Source organism: Megascapheus bottae, chromosome 2, assembly GCF_031878675.1.
Source record: "Megascapheus bottae isolate mThoBot1 chromosome 2, mThoBot2.hap1, whole genome shotgun sequence".
Lineage (NCBI taxonomy): Eukaryota > Metazoa > Chordata > Mammalia > Rodentia > Geomyidae > Megascapheus > Megascapheus bottae.
The window spans coordinates 46656230-46676401 of NC_143510.1; the positions used below are offsets into that span (position 1 = coordinate 46656230).

Genomic DNA, 20172 nt, shown 5'->3' on the forward strand with positions numbered 1-20172 from the left:
ACACACACACACAGAAAACTTCACTTTCCTGCCCAGGCTTGTTTTGAATCTCAGCTCTCAGTCCCTTGGATAGCTAGAATTGCAGGTGTGAGCCAGTGGCACCTAGTGAGCAACTGGTTTTATGTTGTTATAAATAATAAAGAACAAATAAGTGCCACCACCATTCATCATTTAAACTTTTTTTCTTTTCTTTGCCAGTCCTGGGACTTGAACTCAGGGCTTGAGCACTGTCCTTGGGCTTTCTCAAGGGTAGGGCTCTACCACTGAGCCATGGCACCATTTCTGGCTTTTTTAATGTATGTGCTACTGAGGAATTAAACCTGGGTCTTTATGCATGGTAGGCAAGCACTCTTCCACTAGGCCAAACTCCTGGCCCTGAACATTTCTGTCTTATATACAACACATTTTTTTTTTTTTTGCCAGTCCTGGGCTTGAGCTCAGGGCCTGAGCACTGTCCTTGGACTTTCTCAAGGCTAGAGCTCTACCACTTGAGCCTCAGCACCACTTCCGGCTTTTTGCTATGTATGTGGTACCGAGGAATCGAACCGGGGTCTCCGTGCATGCTAGGCAAGCATTTTACCACTAGGCCAAACTCCCGGCCCCACAACACATCTTTTGTTTTGAAGGTACCTTGTACCCTGGGGCTGTAGGAAGAACCTTTGCTTAGTATGTGGCACCTTCTGGACTAAAAAGAACAATGAAAAACTACCCCTTGCTCATCAGCCCAACTAAACCAAGCCATTAGATACAAGTGAATGGTTCTCAGTTCCTGTTCTTGTCTACCCTTGTTGGGAGCCAGAGTGGAATCAAACTGTACCTTGATTTGCATCAGACAATGGCTTTATTGTCTTATTGTTTTCTGGCCTTATTCTGTTTAAATGACCTGAGATTTACCATATGAATGTAACACCTGGAAGTTCCCTGGGTCTCAAGGAGGGAAGAGGAGGGAGTGGAAAATAAATGCGGCAGTCTCGGCAGTCTTTTCCTGGACTGCAGACATCCCCGACCCAGTGTGTCTGTCTCTCTTCTATTTCTTCCTAGTCCTTGCCCCCTATTTCAGGAACCCCAATCTGTGAACCCTGGTTTGCTGCCGGCTGGCCCCGGCATACCCTGTTCTACATCACTATGTATGTGGCACAATGCACTGACCACATACCTTCCTGATTTGCACAGAGGGTAAGGTTCTACACTACTTACCTTTCCTACTTTCATTGTAGAAAAGTAGTAGTGGGGGGAGGGGATGCTTTAGAGCATTTAGAGACAACTTTCAAGATGATCTTGCAAACATGAAAATCCCTTTCAACACTAAATTATCTTAAAGATCCATCATTGCTTAGAATGGCTACCCTCAGAGTGATATGGTTCAAACTGTACTTTAGTCAAAGGCCAGTGGCTCATGACTAGCTACTCTAAGGCTGAGATTTCTCAAAAGCCAGCCACAGCAGAAAAGTCCATGAAATGCTTACCTCCAACTAAGCACAAAGAAGGCCGGAAGTGGAGCTGTGGCTCAAATGGTAGTGTGATAGCTGTAATCAAAAGGAGCTTAGGGACAGCACCCAGTCCCAAAGTTCCAGCCCTATGACCAGCAACAACAAAATAAACCTAAACAAACAAAAAAAACCACATGTGGGATGGGAGTTTGGCCTAGTGGTAGAGTGCTTGCCTAGCATGCACGAATACCCGGGTTTGATTCCTCGGTACCACATGCATAGAAAAAAGCTGGAAGTGATGCTGAGGCTCAAGTGGTAGAGCTCTAGCCTTGAGAAAGTCCAAGGACAGTGCTCAGGGCCTGAGCCCAAGCCCAAGACTGGCAAAAAAACAACAACAAAAAAACCCAAAAAAAAACACATGTATACAAAGAACTTCACCAGACCTAACTATAAACATTCTGTACATCACCTCTATAATAATAAAAAAATTTTGAAAACATTTTAACTAATTCACCAAAAAAAGAAAAAAGTCTACCTTCCCCCACAGCCTTTATTGTTTGGGGTATTGATTATAGCACCAGCCACCAGATTTTTCTCTAGTGTATTCACATTCTACAATTCTTCAGTTGAGTCTCTTTCAAACCATAGAGCATCACAGGAAAAAAAACTTACTTAATAATTCATTTGTCCTGGGCTTGAGCTCAGGGCCTGAGCACTGTTCTTGGACTTTTTTCTCAAGGCTAGAGCTCTACCACTTGAGCCTCAGCACCACTTCTGGCTTTTTTCTATGTATGTGGTACCGAGGAATTGAACCCGGGTCTTCATGCATGCTAGGCAAGCACTCTACCACTAGGCCAAACTCCCTGCCCCAGCTTTTTTTTTGTACCCTTTGAAATTGAAATGTCCATTCTTCCCTAGCTAGATCCTGTTTGCATTGTCCTTTGCTCTTTGCAGTGCCAGGCCTTGTATCTGGGTCCTGAAACATTCTATCCAAGTTGAAGTTTATACCTAAGGCAGCAGTCCTTTAGATGTTACCAAGTTATAGGCCTTAAACAATATAAACCATAGTGTTACAAATTCTACCTCTTATAGCCTAGGATTTACAAATGTTGCTAAATGCTGCAATGTCTATGTGGTTCTATTATCTTTGTTTAGGGTTTTTTCAGTTGATCTTTTAAAATGGGGTTATTGATTCTGCAAATTTCCCGTTGTGGCCACAACCTTCTTAACACCCTTAAAATATGCCCTTACCTACTCTGAAGGCACCTATGAACAGTTAATAGACTTGAAGCTTATGCCTAGCCAGGGACCAGTGACTCACAACCTTAACTACTCTGGAGGTTTAGACTTAAGAATACCGAGTCAAAGCCAGCCCTGGCAGTTTAATCCATGAAACTTTTTTTTTTTTTCTTTGACCAGCCCTGGGCTTGAGCTCAGGGCCTGAGCACTGTCCTTGGACTTTCTCAAGGCTAGAGATCTACCACTTGAGCCTCAGCACCACTTCCGGCTTTTTCCTATGTATGTGGTACCAAGGAATCGAACCCGGGTCTTCATGTATGCTAGGCAAGCACTTTAACCACTAGGCCAAACTCCCGGCCCTCCATGAGACTTTTGTCACCAATAAACTACTCAAAAAAGCTAGAAGTGATGCTGTGTCTCGAGTGGTAGAGTGCCAAACGAGCACAAAGGCACAAAAGCCTTATGATTGGCAAAAAAAAAAAAAAAAAAGCTGAAATCTGTAGATCACAGCTGGAAGCCACTCCTGGCAAAGGAGTCCATGAGACTCATCTCCCTCCAACTTAATCACAAAACACTGAAAAGTGGGGCTTGGAGTCCCAGATAGCATGCACAAAGCCCAGAGTTTAATCCCTTTGAACATACTAAAAAAAAGTCAGAAATGATGTTGGGGCTCAAGTGGCAAAGCACTAGCTTTGAGAAAAGTGTCCAAGGACAGTGCTCAGGCCCTTTGTTCAAGCCCCAAAATGGCAAAAAAAAAAACCCCAAAAACCTGAAAATGGAACTGTGGTCCAAGCAGTATAACACGCAGGTGCCTAGCATACACGAAGGCCCAGGCTGAATTCCTTGGTACCACATACATAGAAAAAAGCCAGAAGTGGTGCTGTGGCTCAAGTGGTAGTTTTAGCCTTGAGAAAGCCCAAGGACAGTGCTCAGGCCAAAAAAAAAAAAAGGTAACTTTCTTCAGTTTGCTATGAAATGGCTAAATTGGAGATTAATTTAGATCGAAAAGATACATTCTCTCCCATGATTCCCTAAGTACCTAGGCAGGTATGAGGGCCCTCAGCAAATCTTACACCCCAAGAGAGCACTAAAATAAGAACAGGAAACAATTTTCTTTTCCTTAAAGCCTTTACTTTTGACATAATGGTTAAAATCTCACACACATGTAAAAAGACAAGACATGATCACAGTTGAGCATAGAGAATCTAGTCAGAACACTTTTGTGCCAGTCAGCTAATATTAAAACTGCAGTTGTGGGAGTATGACATGCTGGAGGGCCAAAGGAATAAGTGACTAGTACTCCTCTCCTTCTTCCTCCCCCTCCCCCTCAACAGAATCCACACCAACCTCCTCATAATCCTTCTCTAGGGCAGCCATGTCTTCACGGGCCTCAGAAAACTCTCCCTCCTCCATCCCCTCACCCACGTACCAGTGGACAAAGGCACGCTTGGCATACATCAGGTCAAACTTGTGGTCCAGGCGGGCCCAGGCCTCAGCAATAGCTGTGGTGTTGCTCAGCATGCACACAGCCCTCTGTACCTTGGCCAGGTCTCCACCAGGAACCACAGTGGGAGGCTGGTAATTGATGCCAACCTTGAAACCAGTGGGACACCAATCTACAAACTGGATGCTGCGCTTGGTTTTGATGGTGGCAATGGCAGCATTGACATCTTTGGGGACCACATCACCACGGTACAACAGGCAGCAGGCCATATATTTACCATGGCGGGGGTCACATTTCACCATCTGGTTGGCTGGCTCAAAGCAAGCATTGGTGATCTCTGCTACAGAAAGCTGTTCATGGTAGGCTTTCTCAGCAGAGATGACAGGGGCATAGGTGGCCAGGGGGAAGTGGATGCGGGGATAGGGCACCAGATTGGTCTGGAACTCTGTCAGGTCAACATTCAGGGCCCCATCAAACCTCAGGGAAGCTGTAATGGAAGACACAATCTGGCTAATAAGGCGGTTCAGGTTAGTGTAGGTTGGGCGTTCAATATCAAGGTTTCTACGACAGATGTCATAGATGGCCTCATTGTCCACCATGAAGGCACAGTCAGAGTGCTCCAGGGTGGTGTGGGTGGTGAGGATGGAGTTGTAGGGTTCCACTACAGCTGTGGACACCTGGGGGGCGGGGTAGATGGAGAACTCCAGCTTGGACTTCTTGCCATAGTCCACAGAGAGACGCTCCATCAGCAGGGAGGTGAACCCAGAGCCAGTTCCCCCACCAAAGCTGTGGAACACCAGGAAGCCCTGAAGCCCTGTGCACTGGTCAGCCTGCAAAACACAAAGGAATAAAGCTAAGTTTTACAGACATAACAAACATACTACCTTGTTGGGGATGGGGGGGGACATCTCTCCAAGGACTTAGATCTTGAAGTCTTGAGTTCAACCTAATTTTTTAAAAGCAGACATTCTTATAATTGGTTAGCATTTTATGTAATAAAGTAACAATCTTACTATCACATCTCACTCCTGTTTTTGAACAAAAAGCAAAAGGACTTTTTCAAATGCATTTCTTCTATTTGTTAATGAGCTCTGTTCTCCAGGATACACTTACAAGCTTTCTGATGCGGTCCAGGACAAGGTCAATGATCTCCTTGCCAATGGTGTAGTGCCCACGGGCATAGTTGTTGGCAGCATCTTCCTTGCCTGTGATGAGCTGCTCAGGGTGGAAGAGCTGACGGTAGGTGCCAGTTCGAACCTCATCTGCCAAAGCAAGAAAACAAGCCACCCATCACTAAAACCTTCACAAGCCTTGGCCATCCGTGGAAGTCCCTAGACCGATCCTTTGTCCCAAGACCCTGGGAAATCCCAGGGTCAGTGACTGAGGACAGCTCACCAATGACTGTGGGCTCCAGGTCTACAAACACGGCCCTGGGCACGTGCTTGCCAGCGCCTGTCTCACTGAAGAAGGTGTTGAAGGAGTCATCTCCTCCCCCAATGGTCTTGTCACTTGGCATCTGGCCATCAGGCTGGATGCCGTGTTCCAGACAGTAGAGCTCCCAGCAGGCATTGCCAATCTGGACACCAGCCTGGCCGACGTGGATGGAGATGCACTCACGCTGTGGGGAAAGTAAGGTGAAAGAGAAATTTAGGAGCTAATCTGAGTGAGAAATGTATAAAAGCACCACACAGAACCTTAAATTCTCTGTGTTAAAAGCAGTAACTTATGCCGAGATTATATAGTTTAATGGTGGAGCACATGGCCCTGGATGGAATCTTAGGTGAAAAATAGAAAATTTCAGGAAAGAATGGCTAGCTTCTTTCCTACTTTGGTCAGGCCTGTGCTCAGACCTAGCTGAGTCACTGCTTCCTCTTTTGCTAGATCAAGATTAGAGATCATTCATCCAGGCCGTTGGGTGGGGGGCTAGACTTCCGGTCAGCTCCAAGAGGAAACACGTGGCTAAGGACGTGCAGAGAAAATGTCGGGCTGCAGGGACAAAGGGTGGGGCTTTGCGGCAAGGATGAATGAGCAGTCCACGGGCGCACACCCTCCTTTGGGTGGGGCTGAGCAGCTGCGGAGGCTTGCAGAATTCTGGCGGTTCACTCCCCACACCCAGACGCTGGGCTCAGCCTAGCACCTCCACATCTGTCCAGGCACAACAGGGGATTATGTCGCCCAGATCCCCCCCCAGGATCCAATTTCCATACCCTCAAAAATCCTGTCCTGCCAACACCTGCTCCCACTCGAATTCCTACTGCAGTGGGGACAGACCGATGGCCTTTAAAGGTTATCGGAAACGTATTGTTCTAATATGACTAGGGTATAAGTACTTGTTGGGGATCCCATCCTTATACTTACTGATTTCACTAAATAGTAAGAAACAAACGAAACTCAGTGGAGGAGACACACCCTGCGGCCAGAAATCCGCAGAATCGCAGTGCGCATGTGCAGACTGCAGGGGCCGTTTCCCGCCTCTCAGGCGCGGGAAAGTAACCGCCGCGCATGCGCTTTGGTCTTTCCCGCTCCTCCTCCGCCCCCGCTTTTCGCGCCCAAGAGGAAATGAGGGCGGGGAGTCTGCGCGTGGCCTCTCGCGGCTGAGGGGGAAGATGGAGGAAGGGCATTTGTGGGGGTGGGGGAAACAAGGGCATGTGCCGGGTGTGTGGGGGGGAAGGGTCTTAAGGTACCGCAGCCACAGTTCTGCTAATTGAACCCGAATTTAGGCGGTAGGGTTCCGGCTCCCCGCCACCCCTCCCCGAAGCAGAGAGAGCATCCGGGCCCGCTTCCCTGTATCTGGGCCCCTGCCCTCCTCTGCAAACCTGGGCCCCAACCCCTCCGGCCCTCGCCGCTCGTCTTTTGCAATCCTAAAGCTGCACGCCGACCCCCGTCCTGTGGGGCTGGGGTGGCGCCCCTCCCGCCTCCCTGGCCGGTCCCCCGTCTTTCCGCACGCACAGTGCACTTACCATGATGACTGTGGATTCTGTGACGAGGACGACAGGAGCTGAGCAGACACCCCGGGTCCCGGTTACCGTCCCCGACAAGCTAAGAGTCGAGGTAAGTAACGCACTGGGGCGGAGGTGACGCCCGAGCCTCTTAAGTAGAGGCTGGGGAGGGGCGGGCGGGCCCCTCCTCCGGCCCGGCGCGGCCATTGGCGGCCCGGCCTGGCCGCCGCAGAGGCGGGCTCGGCGCCCGGAGCCCCCTCCCCGTCCGGGCCTGCGGGGCCGCACGCGCGGCGGGGCTGCGGACTGCGGCGGGCGGGAGGGCGGAGCCGGGGGGCCGCGGGCCCGCGGTGGACCACCCGAGGACTCGACAGCCTCCCCGAACGCAGAACCTGCCGATCCAGCATAGTCCAGCTGATTATTTTTTCCTTGTCGCCTCCCATTGTCAGCGAGTTTTGTGAGGGGTTTTTTGGTTTTTTTTTTTTTCCCCCTTTTTCTTTTCTCATTACCTGATAGGCATTCAGGAAGATGATACAATCGAACTTTAGAAAACCAAATTCGATGCCATTCATTGTAATGACTTTTTCTCGGAACCAAAGGGTTACCAACGACTGGAAGCAAATAATATTTCAGTCATTCCATAGAGTTCCGAAGCTTTGAACGTTGAGACGTTTGGGTGGAGTAGGCCCTATCTTTAGCCTCAAACCACCAACTTTAAACGGTTCTAAGGGCTTAACAACAAAAAGGGACTTTGAAAAATTCGAGGAAGGAGAAGAGAAGTTCTTTTCTCACTGAATTATATTAGGTAGTAAGAATTTTGTGTGTGTGTGTCACTTAGAGCTTTCCAAAAAACAACTTGACTTTAAATCAAGCTAGATCGATTGGTTATAGCTTAATTCTAGGATGTTCGGGTTATACTGGGTAGACTAACACATACACTTGCCTCTGGAAATCTAACCCAGGATCAAAAACTACATTGTTGAGCCTAGGAAATGCATAGTGGTTAGGTTTAGAGTGTGGCCTTAAAAATTGCCCCAGTTGTGTTAGCCTTGAGCTGAAGAACTCAGGGACAGGGCCCAGACCCAGAGTTCAAGCCCCAAGACCCACTTAAAAAAAAAAAAAGCCTAGTTGAGACTTGTGTCTGTCACTAAACTTAAAATGTTACTGTGGTAGTGTCCGAGTAACAGAAAAGTAATTGTAAAACAGGAAGAATTCATAGCTCATATTCACCTATAGCAGTACTTAGATTTGGCAAATGCTTCACTGATTTTTTCAGACAAATGACAGCTTTACCTTGTTAATATGTATGTGAATTTCGTACAAGTGCGTGTCTATATGTGTTAGCTCTTAGAATCTGGCATGCCTGTTTTTTGTTAAAATGTTTTTGATGTCGCATCCAAATTTTCCAAACTGGGTTTTCCAAACTGGGTTTATAGAACACAACAAGGGGCAGAAAATAATTAGCTAGCTTTAACGGGAAGAATGGATGTTAGGGAACCACCCCACTGAACTCCATTTTGCTGTCTGTTCTGCATGAAAGCCATTTGAAAGCAAGCACCTCCTCCCTGGCTCTGCAGAATTTCAGAGCTTTCACTGCAGGGATTGCTCCTGTGGGCCTCTATGACTCCCCAGATACCTTTCTAAAACCATTAGCTATTTTAGTCTTGTCATCTGTGTATTCCCTGGTTGTAAATGAGGAAGTATTTGAGGGTTTTTGTTGTTGTTTGTTTATTTTTGCTTAAGTGGGCCCAGGGTGATGCATCAGTTTTCATTGCAACTAATAAAACTAAAGATCTTTAAATATAATCTGATCTGGTATTTAATCCTAGAAAAAAAGATGAATATTTTTTTTTTGCTTTTTCTTAAGTGCTTACAGAGAGAAGTTGAAATTTTTCACTCTAAAACCTATATTGATCTATGTTTGTACTGTATATGCAGTTATACACTTGAAAGACTAAATAGAGAATATCTGTGTTTATAGCATAAACACAGTAGTATCGAATGATATAACATATAAATTAATTATATAGGTTTTTCTTTTGTTGGACTCTTTCAGACCTGTAAATATTGCTTGGAGTCTTTAATGGAGTAAGAATTCCAGTGTTGGAATTTGAGCTACTACCATCTTTGCTACATAGTATCAGTGTCTTTTGCTACTGTTTTAATTGTCTTCTGCGATTGTTTTTTATTGTTACATATTGTAGTTTAGACACAAAAGTTAACAAAATGTTCTTTTTCGTTTCACCAGCTCTACAAGCAAAGGCAAGCAATAATAGTAACAAGTTACCAAACATCTACTTTTTATAAACATGTGACCTTTAGCCTTTATTCTTTTTTAAAATTTTCTTTTGGCAGTTCAGGGATTTAAAGTCAAGACCTTGTGCTTGCTAGGCAGGTGTTCTAACAGTCAGGGTAAGGCTATAGCTTTTTATTCTTATTGCAGTGTTATAATTTATACATGCTATTTTCTATTCTTTTTTCACAGATAAATGGTAGAGGAAATAAAATTATTTATTTGGCTTTGATGGTAAACACTAAAATTAATTGTAATTGAGTTAATAGTGATATGACTTTATGCCCTTAATTAGCTTTCTGAATGAAACCTATTAACTTGAAACCATCTTATTCTCATATATTCAATCTCTTTAATACATTTTGTCATCTTTGTCTTTAAACTATGCCCACCACTTTTTAGCAATCACACTATTATTTCACAGCTTTATAGAATTTGAAAATACCATATAAACAGATTTTTTTGTTACTTTTTTTCTGACTGCAGTGGGTTCAGAAAAGCATCTGATGGTTCATTTCCATATTCCTAGCCACTCAAGAGGTTGAGATCTGAGGTTTGTGATTCAAAATCAGCCTGAGCCACAAAGTCCGTTAACCACCAGAAAGTAAAGCTGTGCTTCAAAATGGTAGAGTGCTAACTTTGAACACAAGAGCTCAGGGCCCCGAGTTCAAGGATAGAGATTGAGGGGAAAAAAGTCTTGATGGGGCCGGGAGTTTGGCCTAGTGGTAGAGTGCTTGTCTAGCATGCACAAGGTCCTTGGTTTGATTTCTTCGTACCACATACATAGAAAAAGCCAGAAGTGGCTGTGGATCAAGTGGCAGAGCGCTAGCCTTGAGCAAAAAAGTGTCCAAGGACAGTGCTCATGCCCTGAGCTCACGTCCAGGACTGGCAAAAAGAAAGAAAAGAAAAAAAGAAAAGAAACCATGACATCCTGTTATTAATCCTTTTGTATTATTTAAAACTGCCTTGTGGGCTTCCTACTATCCATTCAAATAGATCACCTTGTGTGACCCCCCAACCCACATTCCAGCAACAGTCCCACAGGGCTGCCTTCTGGCAACCAGACGCTATAAAGTTCCTTTGCCCAGATGGGTAATTTTGTCTACTTCATTCCTACATAACTCAAGCCATTGAGATATAAGTAGTATTGTTGCTGGTCAGTGGCTTAGCAGAAACAATCTAGTCTGAATCATTCTGTTTATTAAGTTGAAGCAGGAGCTACAGGTGAGATGAACGAAGAATGAATCCAGCAATTCCACTAATTAAGAATACTAACCATGGGTTCCAATTTAAAAGCCTCTTATGGGCTGCAAGTGTGGCCTGGTGGTAGCATGCTCACCTAGGATGCATGAAGCCCTGGGTTCCATTCCCCGGAACCATATACTCAGAAAAAGCCAGAAATGGTGCTGTGGCTCAAGTGGCAGAGTGCTAGCCTTGAGCAAAAAGTGTCCAAGGATAGTGCCTAGGCCCTGAATTCAAGCCCCAGGACTGGCAAAATAATTAAAATTGAATAAATAAATAAAGGCTTTCATACAAATTTGATGCCTGACTTCTTTCCCTCTCCTGTCTTTTTTTTTTTTTTTTTTTTTTTTGCCAGTCCTGGGCTTGAGCTCAGGGCCTGAGCACTGTCCTTGGACTTTCTCAAGGCTAGAGCTCTACCACTTGAGCCTCAGCATCACTTCCGGCTTTTTTCTATGTATGTGGTACCAAGGAATCGAACCCGGGTCTTCGTGCATGCTAGGCAAGCACTTTAACCACTAGGCCAAACTCCTGGCCCTCCCCTGTCTTTTTATAAAGTAACTTTTTTTAATCTATCCTTAATGATATCTGACTTATTAGTATAAAAATATCATGTTCCCCCAAGTGCTGCACATAGTCCTCCTTATGCATAGAACAGAAGTTTCAGGCCACACCGGTTTTGGAGGGCAATTTCAGCCAGGGAGTTGAACTGAGTGTGGAGGTCTGAGATGGTCCAGGTCAATGGTCTTGCTCACATCTTGGTGTCAACATCCCTCTTCACAAGGATAGAGGCCCTGTGACCTCTATGCTGATCTAGGCTGATATAAACACAGCTTTCCTGGTACAGGTGGGATAGTCTGAGGTTAAGACCTTCTTCCCTCTGTATAGGACCTGTGGCAGAACAACTACTAAAACACAAAGGGCTTTTTGCAAAGACCCAACAATGCATGATTTTAAGCCATCAGCACAAGCAAAATGTTTTCCTCAAGGGCAATATAAGCAATATTATCTTGAAACACTCCTCATGCATGTTGAAGTTATTTGGGTAATTGAGTTATGTGGGCCCTTAAAGAAACATGAGGCATGTCTCCAGGGTAAGAACTGTGGTATTGCAAGTGTTTTGTTTTTTGTTTTTGCCAGTCCTGCCTGGGGCTTGAACTCAGGGCCTGAGCACTGTCGTTGGTCACTTTTTGCTCAAGGCTAGCACTCTGACACCCAAGCCACAGCACCACTTCTGGTTTCTTTTGTGTATATGCTACCAAGGAATCAAACCCAGGGCTTCCTGCATGCTAGGTGAGTGCTCTACCACTAGGCTATGCTCTCAGCCCCCCCTAATTTAGCATTCTTGATTACAGAGTCATAGTTAAGAACAGCTTGGCCAAGTGTACCCAGAATCCAGTAGAAAAATAACAGTTTAGGTCTTGGACAAGTACCAATAGGACTCATTCGAATTGAGAGTGGAATCCATGTAGGTATCTGCAAATCAAATCAGTAAACAAAGCCCTTCCCCCTCTGGTACAGCGTCAAGATCATGGCTGGTAACACTGTCCTGGTATAGCCTCAAGATCAAGGTAACACTTGGTCTTTTTGATCTTTGAATCAGTCATCAGTGGGCCCCCTCCCATTCCATCTGGGGTGATAGGAGCTGCCTTCATCCTGGAATGGTGGATCTATGGGGTGGGACCTGTAACTTTGAGAGCAGTAGGAGTGATTAGGATCAACTGTTGTGTCCCCACCCACTTTGGCTATAAGTGCTGGCCCTTCTAACATATACCTGGCTACCTGGTTTGAAAGCATGACAAAGGGTGATTATAGACATAGGGATCCTTTCCATAGCCACCTCAGATATTTCAGACATAATTTCCTGAAGGGCCTTAAACTAACAGGATAGTGAGATTGATGCCCCTTCACCTAGATCCTTCCTGAGCCTGACCACCAGAGTGGGGATCTTCCAAATATTACCCCATAGGGTTAGCCCAGGGTATTTCTTGCCTTAAAGAGTGCCAATGGTAGCTTGGGTAGTGGTGGCCCTTAGTTACTCAAGAGGCTGAGATTTGAGGACTTGTTCAAAGTCAGCCCAGGCAGTAAAGTCTATGAGACTCTTATCTCTAGTTCACCACCAGAAAATTGGAAGTGATGCTCTGACTTAAAGTGGTAGAGTGCTAGTTTTGAACAAAAGAGCTCAGGGACAGTACCCAGACTCAAGTTTCCATAACTGAACAGAAAAAAAAAAAGGAGGTTCCAATGGTAACAAATCTATTCTTGAGAAATTGTTGCAACAGAAGCTGGTCCAAGGCCAGGTAATGGCTCATGCCTGTATCCCTAGCTACTCTGGAGGCTGAGATCTGAGGATCAAGGTCTAAAGCCAGCCCAGGTACTAGAGACAGTTAGACTCTTATCTCCAATTAACCACTAGAAAACCAGAAATGGTGTTGTGGCTCAAGTAGTAGAGTGGTAGCCTTGAGCTGAAGAGCTCAGAGACAGTGCCCAGGCCCAGAGTTCAAGCCCCATGACCTACAGCTAGACTATTATCTGACCCAGTTGACAAGGGAAGTCTACATCTGGGAGTGACACCTTTTAATAAAGCCCTGGCAACCCTTTGAGCTGTTTCAGTCTTGGTGGGGTAGGCCTCTCTCCAGCCTGAGTATATGCATATCAGAACCACAGATACCTGTAGCCACAGGTGCTGAGCTACCTCAATGAAGTCCAACTCCAGATGCTCAAAGGGGCTGGATCCCTGGATTCTTAATTCCCAGGGTGGGTTTTGGTCCCTATCTTGGTAGTTCTTTAGACAAGTGGGACAATGGGCATCAACCTTTTGGCACCAGGCATGTAGATAGGAGATATAAAGCTCCTTTTCCAGTACCTTGGCCAGGGTGGTTTTACCCATGTGTGTCTACCCAGGTGTGACTGCTGGATGATATAAAGGCTGAGCACAGCTAGGACCATGCCCTCTGGTCAGGCCGGATCTGCCATTCCACTTGCTTGAAGACTTTCTCAAACTTGGCCTGCTGGTCTTCTTCCATAGTGTATACTGGTCACTCAGGCAGGGTTTGCGCAGCCAACACCTTGAAGGGTGTTTCCCTTCAGGCTACTTCCTTAGCATTCTTGTCAACAAACTGGTTTCCAGAAGTCACTGAATCTTCTTTTTCTGATGGCCTCAGCAATGACTTACTGCAATAGCCTTTGGTTCCTTTAGGGCCTGTAAGAGGCTTAAGATTTCCTCTGTCTTTTAATAGACTGGTTTCCAGATGTCCCCCTCTCCATGCGTTATCATGCACATGGACAGTAGAGAAGGTGTATCTCAAGTGAGTGTAAATATTCACTCTTTTTTCTTTTGTCCATTCCCAGGCCCAGGTGAGGGCAGTGAGTTCCACTCTCTGGGCAGATGTTCTAGGGACTTAGCACAGATTACTTGGTCCAAGCATTACAACTGCTCTGGCCTTGTGTACTCCACCCTCCATCATGCTACTTCTATCAATAAAGTGAGTGACTTCCTCACTGGGCAATGGCTGGTCTTTGAGTTCTGGCCTTGATGCATATACCTGATCTCAGACTTCCTCACACTGATGTTCAGGCTCCTCCTCACTATATAGGAAAAGTGAGGCAGGGTTTAGAGACCAGATTGTCTTGACCAAGATGTGGAGGTTACCCAACAGTAACCTTTGATTCTGGGTCAGCTTATCCCCAGTGAGCCACTGGCTTCCTGGTCCATACAAGAGGATCTTCACCCCATGAGGCACATAGAGAGAGTAAGGTTTTGTCCCAGAGTGAGCTTGCCAACTTCCCTTGTGAGGATGACAGCAGTGCTGTGGCACAGGGACGTGGGGAATCCTGCTGTCACAGAATTTAGCTTTTTGGACAAGTAGGCAATGGGCTGTCTCCATGTGTCTAGAGTCTGTATTAGAATTCCCCTGTTTTTTCATGCACATAGAGGTGAAAGTCTTTGGTTACATCAGGTAAATCTAAGGCTGGAGATTGGATTAATGCCACCTGTAAGGCTCCAGATGCTTATTCTTCTACCAATCCCCAATGCCATCTCCTCCAGCGATGGCATTGTACAGGGATTTAGCTATAACAGTATAGTTGGGAATCCAGATCTGGCAGAATGCCATTGCACCAAGAAACTCTCTCAGCTGTTGCTTGGAGGCAGGTGTGGGGATGTTTATAACCGCTTGTTGCCATTCTGTGGAGAGGCAGCACTTGCCCTCCTCCAGGACAACCGCCCTCCTCTCCCACTTGACTTTTCAGATGCAAAGTTGGACCTTTTTCTTGGATGCCTTGTATTCTAATCCTTGAAGGTGACCTAACAAGCCTTTAGTCACTTCCAGACATTGTTGGTGAGAAGTGGAGACCAACTATATGTCTTCTATATACCAGAATGTCAGTTCTGAATGAGCATCACAGAAAGGAAGTAAATATTTGCTAAGAGCCTCCCCAAAGATAGTCAGGGAATTGAACTTTCTTTCTTTCTTTCTTTCTTTTCTTTTTTTTTTTTTTTTGTGGATCCTGGGACTTGAGCTCCGCCTGGTCCCTGTCCCTGAGCTCTTCATCTCAAGGCTACTGCCCTATCCCTGGGCCTGAGCCTAGGCCTGGGCCTTGCACCTGAGCTCTTCAGCTCGAGGCTACCACCCTATCCCTGAGCCAAGCCCCACTTCCCATTTTCTAGAGGTTAATTGGAGATAAGAGTCTGAGATTCTTTTGTGCCCACGCTGGTTTTGAACCTTGATCCTCATACCTCAGCATCCTGAGTAACTAGGATTACAGGCATGAGGTACCACACCCTGCAAGGAATTGAACCTTTGTGGCAGCCTGGTCCATGTAAGCTGAGCCTTTCCCCTGACTGGGGATCCTCCTATTCAAAGGTAAACAAGATCTGACTAGCAGTACCAATTGCAAACAGAAGAAGGCAGCCTTTAAATGAAAAGAAGTATACCAAGTCTTCTCACATGACAGCAAATTGAGGAGGGTATATGGATTTGGGACGACTGGATGGAGTGTGTTTACCTGAAAGTTTACCGCCCTTAGGATCTGGATTGGCCTATAATTTATTGTTTCTAGTTTTCTGACAGAGAAGAAGGGACTGTTCCATGGCAATTGGCATTTAACCAGAATACCAGCCTTTCTTAATCTGTTAATATGTTTTTGAATCCCCAAGTAGGCCTTAAGAGGAATTGGATAGCGCCTCAACGGTACCAGCTGGGCTATACTTAGAAGCTGTACCAATACAGGTGGGTGATATGCAGCCAACCCTAGTGAGTTGTCCTCTGCCCAGAAGCTGGCAAACAAGTCAATTACTGAGGCTTCCAGTCCTACACACTACCAAGGCTAACACTCTACCAATGGAACCACAGCACCACTTCTGGCTTTTTCTGTTTATGTAGTACTGAGGAATCAAACCCGGGGCTTCGTGCATGCTAGGCAAGCACTCTACCACCACTAGGGCACTCTCCAGTCCTAACCCAGAGTTTTTATAAAGGTTTTTTTTGTTGTTGTTGTTGTTGTTTGTTTATTTTTTGCCAGGCCTGGAGCTTGAACTCAGATCTTGGGCTCTGTCCTTGGACTTTCTCAAGACTAGCACTCTACCACTTGAGCCACAGCACTGCTTCTGGCTTTTTCTGTGTATGTGGTAACGAGTAATTGAACCCAGGCCTTCATGCATGCTAGGCAAGCACTCTACCACTAGACCATGCTCCAAATCCCTGACCCAGAGTTTGTATACCAACTACTTACATACAAAAATAGGCATTAATCAGATCTACACAAGTTCTAGGGGGCTGACATCAACTTCTTACCAGATGTGCAATTCTATTCTAGTTGTGTAGAAATCATGACATCCTGTTATTAACCCTTCTGTATTATTTAAAAATGCCTTGTGGGCTTCCTACTATCCATTCAGATAGCCCCACCTGGTCTGACCCCAAACCCAGCTTCCAGCAACAGCTCCATAGGGCCACCTCTGGCAGCCAGATATTGTAGAGTCCCTTTGCCTTTAGGTGAAAGCCAAAGAGATTCTTATCTCCAATTAATCACCAAAAAGCCTGAAGTAGAGTTGTGCCTTAAGTGATAGACTGCTAGTCTTGAGCAGAGAAGCTCAGGAACAGTTTCCAGGTCCTGAATTCAAGTTCCAGGAGTGGCACACACACAAAAAAAGCAACAAACTTAAGCAAGAACTTTGGTCAAGCCAAAGATCAAACATATACGCTGAAAGGAGAAGCAGGCAGGCAATTACTTACCTTATTGTTTTCATTGTAACAGAACCTCAATTTTTTTTTTTTTTTTGCCAGTCCTGAGCTTGAGCTCAGGGTCTGAGCACTGTCCTTGGACTTTCTCAAGGCTAGAGCTCCACCACTTAAGCCTCAGCACCACTTCCAGCTTTCTTTCTATGCATGTGGTACTGAGGAATCGAACCCGGGTCTTCGTGCATGCTAGGCCAAACTCCTGGCCCAGAACCTCAATTTTATTACAAGGGTATCCAGGGGCTGAGAGAGTGGCCTAGTGGTAGAGTGCTTGCCTCGCATACATTAAGACTCCAGTTTGATTCCTTGGTACCACATACATAGAAAGAGCTAGAAGTGGTCCTGTGGCTCAAGTAATAGAGCCTCTAGCCTTGAGGAAAGCCCAAGGACAGTATGCAGGCCCTGAGTTCAAGCCCCAAGAGTAGCAAAAAAAAAAATTCATCTTGATTAAAATCAGTTTTCTATTTCTGTTACAGAATAAGATGTTCTGTTTATTATTAAACCTAAGCAGGAGGGAGAAATCCTTGCATTTTATCACTGAGGTAAGTCAGCATAATGGAATAAGCATATTGTATAGAGCATAATGACTCATGATGGAAAATAACTTATAACCCTGACAATCATGAAACTGCCCTTCCTTCAAATCTCCCTGCATCTGAATCATCTCCTATCCCATTACCTTTCCCCAGTCATGCTCTGTGGTTGTTAAAGAGATAGCCTGTGAATTGAAGACTCTGCTATTTATTGACATGTCTATAAAAACAGATGCTTTCCTATAATTCAAGATTCAGTCTCTGTACAAAGAGCCCCTTCCCCTGTTCCTATTCTGTCCTCCTTCCTGTGACAAACTGCCCCAGACCTCTGCCCTCCTAGATTTCACTCTCTCTGCCTAATAAAAGGGAAACCTCATCTGGATGCCAGGGGTTTCTGCCTGTGATCCTAGCTATTCAGGAGGCTGAGATCTGAGGATCTTACATTGGAAGCCAGCCCTAGTAGAAAAGTCCCTGTGAGACACATCTCCAATTAACCACTCAAAAACCAGAAGTGAAGCCACAGCTCAAAGTGATAGAGTGCTGTCACGAGCAAAAAGAGCACCCAGGCCTTGAATTAAAGTCCCATGACCAACATATACATACATACATTCATACATACATGAAAACCTCAGTTGTAAGAGAGCAGGCCATTGTCTTTCCAGTCTGGCAGGATGTCTCTGGCTTCCCCTCAGGCTTTTACCCAAAATAAAAGTCTGGGGGCCGGGGGTTTGGCCTAGCGGTAGAGTGCTTGCCTAGTATGCACAAAGACCTGGGTTTGATTCCTCAGTACCACATACATAGAAAAAAAGCCAGAAGTGGTGCTGAGGCTCAAGTGGTAGAGCTCAAGTGGTAAAGTCTGTTGGTCTGTTGACTTTGCTTTCTGCTTTTGCTTTATTCTGATACCCACATGACTCAGTTTCTAAACAATTCATATAGATGTAAGTTAGCACAGTAGAACAAATGTATTATATGGAGTGTATTTATTCATATGGACAGCTCACTGTACACAACAGTATTGTTTCTTCAGAGAATAATACGCAACGTGACCAATGTACCTAGCAGATACACTAACCTAGGTTTTTAATGTTTTTCCTTCCAGCTGTTTCTTGGTACCTGCATGATTTTCTCAAGCTCCTTTTCTCCAGGGTTAAATTCCTGTTTTGACATATTTTATTCCACCTTCTGATTCTTGTTTCTGATACTGGGTTGACACTGATGTTCTATACTACCGTGGTTATCTTTTACCCTTGTTCTCTACTTTATTGCATTTATCAGATGGAAGCTTGACCCATGTCTCACTAATTTTTTTATTCAGACTACCAGGTAGGTAGTACCTGCCAGGTAGGTACTAACTCAGTCTCAAATCAAATAAAGGAACAAATAAGGAAGAAGTAAAAACAAAACAAAAAAATCCCCTTGGTTATGATGATAACCATCTGGCTGGCTCAAATATTATATGAAACTCCTTTTTTTTAATGTAACTTTTTTTTTTTGCCAGTCTTGGGCTTGAGCTCAGGGCCTGAGCCCTGTCCTTGGACTTTATCAAGGCCAGAGCTCTACCACTTGAGCCTCAGCACCACTTCTGGCTTTTTTCTATATATGTGGTACTAAGGAATAGAACCTGGGTCTTCATGCATGCTAGGCAAGCACTCTACCACTAGGCCATACTCCCAGCCCTGACACTCCTTTTTTAAAAGCCAAGATCACTATATATTCCAGATAGCCCTGAACTGAACAATTGAACACTCATATCTTCAACTAACCACCAAAAGTGAGAAGTGGAGCTGTGGCTCAAATAGCATAGTACTCCTTTTGAGCAAAAAAAGTTCAAAGACAGCCAGACACTGCTGGCATATGCCTGTAATCCTAGCTACTCAGGAGGCTAAGATCTGAGGATCATGGTTCAAAGCCAGTCCAGACAGGAAAGTCACTGAAAATTTTACCTCTGATTAACCATCTGAAAACCAGAAATGGAGGTGTGGCTCTAGCCTTCAGCAAAAAAAGTTGACTGGCAGCACCCAAGCCCTGAGTTCAAGCCCCATGACCAACCAAAAAGCTCAAAGACAACACCCAGGACTTATGTTCCAGTCCTAGGATCAGCACAAAACAAATATATAGTAATTATTATTATTTTATTTTGTTCTGGAACAAAACAGTGTAATTGTAAGCTGGGTGCTGGTGGCTCACACTTGTAATCTTGGCCACTCAGGAGGCTGAGATCTGAGGATCACAATTAGAACTTTGTTTTTTGACCACCCCTGGGGTTTGAACTCGGGGTCTGGGCACCATTCTTGGACACATTTTGCTCAAGACTAATACCCTGCCACTTGAGCCCCAGCATCACTTCATGCTTTTTCTGAGTATGTGGTACTAAGGAATTGAACCAAGGGCTTTGTGCCAGTTAGGTGAGCACTCTACCACAGGCCACGCTCCCGGCCCTGAGGATCACAATTTGAAGCCCAGGCAGGAAAGTCCATGTGATTCTTATCTCCAATACAACACTCAGAAAAAGCCAGAAGTGGTGCTATGGTTCAAAGTGATAGAGTGCTAGCCTTCAGCAGAAGAGCTCAGGGAGAGTGCTCAGTTCCTGAGTGCAAGCCCCACAACCAACAAAAAAGATTATAAATATAGTGCTCTATTTTTTATTTAGAGGAATTTAATGGAAATAGTATATTCTCTGTCCAGATGTGTATGTAACTCCCTCTTTCTTTCCTCCTCTTCCTCCTCCTCCTTCTTTTTGTTATTGTTGCTGTTGGTCATGGGGCTTGAACTGAAGGCCTGGGTATACTGCTTTGAGTTTTTGTGCTTAAAGCTAGTGC

General features: G+C 45.1%; 1 protein-coding gene across 1 annotated transcript; it reads right to left on the reverse strand.

Annotated features, from left to right (window-relative positions):
* Positions 1-3886: 3886 nt before the first annotated feature.
* On the reverse strand, positions 3887-7193 carry LOC150066791 (tubulin alpha-1B chain). The gene is made up of 4 exons (XM_090325199.1): positions 7074-7193; positions 5509-5731; positions 5227-5375; positions 3887-4943 (listed from the first exon to the last, which is right to left on the reverse strand). The coding sequence occupies exons 1-4, from the start codon at positions 7074-7076 to the stop codon at positions 3963-3965; spliced, it is 1356 nt and encodes a 451-aa protein (XP_090181325.1). The 5' UTR covers positions 7077-7193; the 3' UTR covers positions 3887-3962.
* Between the last annotated feature and the right edge of the window lie 12979 nt (positions 7194-20172).